Source organism: Ictidomys tridecemlineatus, chromosome 5 (genome assembly GCF_052094955.1).
Source record: "Ictidomys tridecemlineatus isolate mIctTri1 chromosome 5, mIctTri1.hap1, whole genome shotgun sequence".
In the NCBI taxonomy this organism is placed as follows: domain Eukaryota; kingdom Metazoa; phylum Chordata; class Mammalia; order Rodentia; family Sciuridae; genus Ictidomys; species Ictidomys tridecemlineatus.
In genome coordinates, this window is record NC_135481.1 from 13091361 (window position 1) to 13099457 (window position 8097).

Consider the following 8097-nt stretch of genomic DNA (forward strand, 5'->3'; position numbering starts at 1 on the left):
ATCGCCTGACCGAAACCGTCGTTATAACATCTGGTTGTATTTGTAGGGGTCCGGTGCGTCAGCACTTCCTGGTTCTGTTTTCCTTGGCTTCGTAAAAACGGAGAGAGTACTGGGAAGAGGATTAGATGGGGAAAGGCTGGACACTTCGGTGGCTATGACAACCACCACTTCCGGTCCGTTGCTCTTTAGGGCCCACCTCAACACCTCCCGCGCGAAATTTGTATCCCTCTGCTTGTCTACCTGCTGGCGGGGAAGCATTGCGGGAAGGAGAAAGAAAAGGAGGAGGAGGGAGATATCAAAGACCTTCGCATTTGGATCCCAGTTCGGCACTTCGGTTGACCCGAGGCAGCGAAGAGAACTGCCGGACCCAGAGTCTACAAGTGACAGGGAGCCCTCCGCGCTGAGGCCGCAGCGAAAAGCGTGTTCGAATCGGGAGGGCGCAGACCCCGGCTACCCTGCACCAGGGACGACCAACAAGCCGGCCCACTTTGGGGCCTCCCACTGTGGCAACACCACCAAGTCTGGGAAGTCCTTGTTCCGCTTCCCCAGAGACACAGCCGTGCGGCTAGGTGGGATCCCTTCGTGCGTGGCTGCCAATGACGGCTGGGGCCAATGACTGCTGGATCAACTGCCCCCGCCTGTTTTGATGTCTCAGGTTATCCAGAAGAAACTGCGCTTCTCCTAGCGCAAAAGGCTGGTGGCAGGCGCCGTGCCCACCTTGCACCGGGTGCCCTTGCCACTACCCCAGGGGGAGAAAGCGGGAGGAGAGCTGCAGGCAGCCAGGCGTCCTGAGGCTGCTCGGAACCAGCCTCCTGAACGCGCCAGGGAGAAGTAAAGGGAATCCTCAGAGTCCAGCCAGGATCGTGGAAGGATCCCCGGACTGTGGCTAGGCCTCTCCACTTGGTATCACTTTGGGAAGGGCACCTCACCTCACAGGTTTCTGTGCTGTCATCTTTAAAATAAGGAGCATGCCTTAGAGGTGATTCCCAAAGTCCCATTTAGCTTTCACACTTTAATTTCTACCTGCCTCTCCTCCAAAACACACACACAAGCCCTGCCCTTCAGGGTGTAGGATGGCCTTCACGCATTGCTCCCGAGTTTTAAAATAGAAAGGGTTTAATTTAAGCAAATCTCTTCAAGTATTGAGATGCTTTAAACTGTAATATATTACATAAATGTGAAGAACTTAAATTACATATGTTAAAAATGATGGAGGAAGGATGCTGAAGGGCTACTGTTTGAAGATAAGGATTGCTGATAGACAGCCCCTTCCCACCCTGTTTTTTTACTGAGACTGGCTGCCTTAATTGTAAACGTACCTGATGAGCTGAATTTCCCCATCTTGCCCCCTTTCTGCCTGCTTTTCTAATCCTTACAAACATTGATTACACTTAATTAGATTAAATTATGGCTCATAATTAGATATAAAAGGTATTCATTTCTAGATATGGACAAATTTTCCCAAGAAGTCAAGTGACCTGTAACATATTTTGGCTTGAAACATTTGTGAAATTTTAGAGCCAAAGGAAACTTTAGTGCTTATCTAGTACAAATGCACAATTTTATGCATGAGGAAGTTCAACCAGAAGGTCATGGGCCTATAATCCTTACTCTAGGTCCAATTTGCCAGACAAACTCTTTGTACAAAAACAAGCTGTTTCCGACATTGGAACAGGTGCTTACAACCCTTAAGTGATATTCTGCAATTTTTTAGATGATGAACAAAATAATTAACACAATTTGATGTCCCTGCATCCTTTTTGCCCTGGGTGTGGTACACCATTCCTATTCAAATCCACTATCTTTGAATATCCTTGTTGTTCATTTATAAATGTAGTGCTGACCTCTTCATTTTGGGGACATACTGTATTCCTTCCTACCAAGAAAACTTTTTTGCTTAACTGTTCCTGTAATGCCCTGGAATTATGCCTCTCCCACTCCCCATCATCTCCCATTAAGTTCTTCTTTAGAAATAAGCTCAAACATCTTTCCCATTAATTATATGATTGCTTAGTTATATGTTACCACTCACATATTCTATATACTTCAGTAGCACAGATCACAATTGTCATGAAATACATGTGTAATTTATGTATTTGTCTCACATTAGAATGTATGCTCCATGAGAGCAGCGTTCATATCTAATTTATTTACCATTGTATTGCCTATGCCTTGAACACTATGCAATTTCAAGGAATTCAAAAAATATCTGTGGTGTGATTACTTGGCTATAAAAGCACTTTTTTCACTGTATAATAGAAATTTCAATTCTCTACCAGTTTCCCTTTTACCAGGCTGTATACATATCAAGACACCTGCCCTTTCCTTGAACCAGCTATGTACCATCACTACCTTTCCAAACATTTTCCAAACATGTACATGTACATCCATATATAAAATGAATACAGATTAAAGTAAGAGATAGATATTAAACATACACCACACTCCCCATACCATTTTTATGCCCTGTAATTGTGCCACCAAATAAAAATTGGGGGAGAAGCCAGGCTAGTTTGAAACAACAGAAAGTGTTATAATATGACAAAGAATACCCGCTGAGAAATAGATCCAGACGAGATACCAAATCTGTTTTCCAATTAGTAAGAATAGCCAGCCAAAATTTCTAACAACCTATATTACATTGATGTACTCGCTGAGTTAGTAGGATACTATATAAAGTTCTAATAATAGTCACTTTAAAAATATATGAGGAAAAAATTTAACTCAAACTGATAGTAATAAAATCTATCCTAGTCTGGACGAAAAAAGTAATAACATCACGAAGAAAGTTTGTTTATGTTGACTCTTTTTCTTCACAATCTCAAGATCAAATGTCTGATACTCTACAACATTATTATTTTTAGTATGACTTAAAATCCTATTTTAATATATTCTATGTTTGACAGAAACTAACATAATGCCAATTGACAAATAGTTTTCAGAGTCCCAGCCCCAACTCATAGAGCAGAGTATAAAAGGACAGATATGCAATCGAGGGATACTAGGTAAATAACTACCCAACCATGGCTTTTTCTATTCTCCTAGTAGAGTATATATGACTTAGAGCTGTGCAACATTATTATGGCACTATTGCAAACAATCTCCTGGGTGCTATGTGTTTCAGATAGAAATACAAATGTTCCCTGTTATAGAAACTTGAGAAAAATAAGAGGCCACCTCAGAGGAAAGAAAGGGACCCTCAGGGGCACTATACATTGGCTGACATTTTTTTCCTCATAAAGCAATGATTAGTTTTCTTTGACATAATTTTGTACCCTTAAAAAAACAACAACTGCATTTTTAAAACTGTTTAGGTGAAGTGTAGCAAAAATATAGAAAAATAAACAAATCTTAAGTCAGCCAGTCATTAAATTATCTCAAATTGAACATGTGTAACAACAACCCAGGACAAAGAAATAGAACACTTCTGGTACCCCAAGAGTTCCCTTATCACCTCAGTCCCAGCACTTCCCCCTCCTCAAAGGCAGCCAAGTTTTATTTTTTGGATTTCATATAAATGTAATACTGTAGGCATTTTTTTGTGTGTGTGCGTCTGACTTCTTTTAGTCAACATGTTTGTGAAATTTATCCATATAGTTGCAAATAGCTATAATTTATTTTCATCTTTATATAGAATATTTCATTATATGAAAATACAAAAATTTGTTTACCTTTCTTCTGTTGTAGGACATCAGGTTGTTACCAGTTTGGGGCTATTATAAATACCACTGCAATAAACATTCGTGTACATGTCTTTTGATTCATTTGTATATACATTTCTGTTGTATATCACCCATAGAATTATATTAAACTTTAGTGGATTATACCAGAAATTGTTGTAACAGTTTGTATTTCTACTAGCAGTATTAGAGAGTTCACACGTTCCACATTCTTACTTAAATTTAGGATTGCTAGTTTTTCACGAGTCCATGTACCCAATATGTGTAGTAGTGATTTTACTTTGCATTCCCTGATTACTAATGAAATTAGTAAGGAAACAAAACACATTTCTAATGTTAATTGGACATTTGAATAGCTTTTTTGTGACAGGCCTGTTTAAATCTAGCCCTACTTTAGATATTTTCTTTAAATCAAGTTCCGTTAGATTAATACATCCTGGAAATTCTGCTAGAATTCGGTAGAGTAGTGTTGCTAGGGAGAAAAATCTTGCTCTGCAATGAATAGATTTTAGAGAAATTTTGTGGAATAGTTCTCTGCATAATGTTAATAATGACAATATATCAAGTCTACCTAATTTTTCCAAACTAACATGTGCATTAAAGATTATAAATTCCCAGGCTGGTGTTGTGACTCAACAATAGAGCACTCGCCTGGCACCTGCGAGACTTGAGAAAAATAAGATCGTCAGCATCACACAAAAATAAATAAATAAAATAAAGATATTGTGGCCAATGGGGGGAAAATATTGTGTCTGACAACTGAAAAAAAATTTTTAATTATGAATTCCTATTTAAGCATGCTTGACTGATTCCTACAAGTTTTAGATGTGGAGGATTTTTATTATTATTTAGTATAAACATATTCTAGTTTCCATAGTGATTTTCTTTTTAATTGAAAGGCCACTTAGAAGTACATTTTTAATTTGAAACATTCACATTTTGTAGTCATTATTTTATAATGGATGTCTAGGTTGATTAACCATAGCCAGAGAAAATAAAATATATGGATTTAATCTGTTAAAATTTGTATTGGCCAAACTGAGGCTTTTATATGTTCCATATGCATTTGAAGTGAGTGTGTGTTATGCAGTTGGTTACAGTGTTCCATATTTGTCTTTTAATCATAAATTTCCTATATCTTTTCTGGTATTTTTGTCTAGTTAATTAGTAAGAGATGTATGTTATAATTTTCCACTGTGATTCTAAATTAATACATTTAATATAATATGAACAATTTTGTGTTATATATTTTGAGGCCTTGTTATTAGGTACACAGTGCACATAGTGGCACCAGGTTTTTTTTTTTTTTTTGGTTAACATGTACATATTATGTCTTTCACCATCATTTTACTTCCAGTCTTTTCTGTATTCCCAAGATTTGAAACATCGTCTTACAATTGCTCCTTTGAGGGGAATATATCTTTGCCCCCTCTGGCTACTTTTTATTTTCCAATTTAACCATAATACGTAGATTTAGTTTTGTTTTGATAAGTGCAAAGGGTTCATAATACTTCTGCAACCGTGTTAATGCCTTCTATTCATTTGGATCAATTATTCACTGTTATTTGTTCAGATACTTCCTCTGCCTCATTTTCTCTATTTCCTGCTCTTGGACTATGCAAATATTATGTTATACCTTTTGATCTTATGTCCTATGTCTTTTACAAGAATTTATTTTCCATTTTCCTTTGTCTTTTACAAGAATTTATTTTCCATTTTCCTTTTGTTTCTCTCTGCCTCACTTTAGATATTTTCTTTAAATCATGCTCCATTAGCTTAATACATCCTGGAAATTCTGCTCTTAAACTTTTAATATGAAGAAGCAAACAAATATTCACCCAGGAAATTTATATTCAAACATTCCTAGTAATAAGGAATGTTTTAGTAAATTATACCACATCTCTACAATAGATTACTGTACAGCCATAAAGATTATGATACATTTACTTCTAAGTAGTTTTTATTTCTTCCCTGATTTCTTCTACTATCCACTCATCATTCAATAGTGAATTATTTAGTCTCTAGGTGTTAGAAGTTTCTACTTTTTGTCTTATCATTGATTTCTAATTTTATCCCATTGTGATCTGATAGTATGCAGGGTATTATCTCTATTTTTTTTTATATTTGCTAAGAGTTGCTTTGTGGCCTAAAAATATGCTTTGATGTGCTATAAATTTTCAGATCTTGCCTCTTTTCTGTTGTAAATATTTCACTTCAAGATAATTTGAGAATTGAGTATCAGAAAATTTTGCTCTTGTCTAAGGAAAGTTTGCCTAATCAACAAGATAATGAAGACAATCCTGGCCACAAACTTCCCTTCATCCTACTTTCACCTTTGTTCTTTTGCTTTTTGTCCTTTTGGTGGAAATCAGGCTATAAAACATAATCATATCAGCAACATTTCCAGTTCAAGATTAAGCCTTGAACTAGCCCGACATGGTAATGGACACCTGTAATCCCAGAGGCTTAGGAGACTGAGACAGGAGGATCACAAGTTCAAAGCCAGCCTCAGCAACTTAGTGAGTTCTAAGCAACTTAGTGAGACTCTGTCTTAAAATAAAAAGTGCTAGAGACATGGCACAGTGGTTAAACACCCGCTGGGTTCAATCCACAATATCAAACAAAAAAAGAAAAAAGAAAGATTAAGCCTTAAGTGTGGGAGCATAGCCACACCTAACATTAGTAAATGATTTGGGAGTGAAGCAGGACGTTTTCCCTTGGTGATTTATTTTCTATTTATTCATTAGTTTGTTCTTTTGTAATACTGTTTGATTTATAGATCATTCCTTCTGAGCATTTCAGGTGTAGATATGACTCTTACAGAAAATTTTTGAAGGGAATCAATTTTGAGATATAGTTTCACATACTTAGATTCTAAGAAAAGTATTTCACTTTTTGCTGCTGTAACAAATTAGTTAGCTCAATTAATTTAGATTTGACTTATCAGCATCATGTACAAAAACAGCATTACAATTCTAATGTATTTCTATTACAAGAGCCAGATTTTCCTCCATCAGTTCCCCTCTTTTGAATCCCACATTTGAGAGACAAGCATGTAAAACTCAGTTATTTCATCTACCATTTACCAGAAAAAAATTCTATGGCAATTTTGCACCACTAACTAAATTGTTGTAATGATTTCTGAGAAAATTTCCATAATTCTGATCTTCTTTTGAAAATAACAAAAAATAAATTCACTTTACAACTAACATATCTCGTTAGTCCTACATGATTGAAAAAATTGTACGCTTTTTTTACTTCAAGGTTTGAATATTACACCAAAATGTTTTTCTTCCAAAGCTAATTTCAAGACTAATTAGAATAGTATTATTTTAATTTTAAGAAAAAGAATAATAAAGTATTAGTAAGAGTTGTGATATGAAACAATGATTTTGTGAACTCAGCATTATTATTTTTATTGATATCATATTGTTGTTATTGCTACTTTGGCTTGAATTTCAAATGGCTGTTTTATGTTTTATTATTAAACATATAATTCTTCTAAAGCCAATTACCGGGCTGGGGATGTGGCTCAAGCGGTAGTGCACTCGCCTGGCATGCGTGCGGCCCGGGTTCAATCCTCAGCACCACATACCAACAAAGATGTTGTGTCCGCCGAGAACTGAAAAATAAATGTTAAAAATTCTCTCTCTCTCTCACTCTCTCTCTCCTCTCTCACTCTCTCTGTTCTCTCTCACTACTCTCCCTTTAAAAAAAAAATAAAGCTAATTACCATCCATAAGTATCTATTGTCCCTTGAGTTTTTTTTAATTTGTTCTAATTAGTTATATATGTAAGTAGAATGCATTTTGACACATTGTACAAAAGTGGAGCACAACTTCTTCTTCCTCTGGCTTTACACTGTGTAGAGTCACACCAAACTTGTAATTATACCTGTATATTGATAATAATGTCCTCATTCCACTGTCCTTCCCCTCCCTATTCCCCTCCCCACACTCTCCTCTGCATAATCCAATATTCCTTCATTCTTTCCTACCCACCCCCCCACACACACACACACTATGGATCAGCATCCACTTATCAGATAAAACATTCAGCCTTTGTTTTGGGGGGGTTGGCTTATTTCTCTTAGCATGATATTCTGCAGCTCCATCCATTTACCTGCAAATGTTACACCACAAAACAACCCTTGGAAAATACAAAAAAAAGAAAAAGAAAAGAAAAGGAGAGAGAGAGAGAGAGAGAGAGAAGAAATACTAATGGAATGAAAGTAGAAATAAACAATAAAATTAAAAATAGAAGCTACTCCAACACCTGGAGACTAAATAACACGCTATTGAATGATGAATGGATAGCAGAAGAAATCACGGAAGAAATAAAAAAATACTTAGAAGTAAATAAGAACACTGATACAACATGCCAAAATCTCTGAGACACCATGAAGGCAGAAAGTTCA

General features: G+C 36.3%; 1 protein-coding gene across 1 annotated transcript; it reads left to right on the forward strand.

Annotated features, from left to right (window-relative positions):
* The first annotated feature begins 154 nt into the window (after positions 1-154).
* Positions 155-3331, forward strand: Thap10 (THAP domain containing 10). Its single transcript, XM_021727962.3, is given in 3 exon segments — positions 155-566; positions 569-653; positions 655-3331. Coding segments are annotated over 3 exon segments (678 nt in total). The 3' UTR covers positions 836-3331.
* The last annotated feature ends 4766 nt before the right edge of the window (positions 3332-8097 follow it).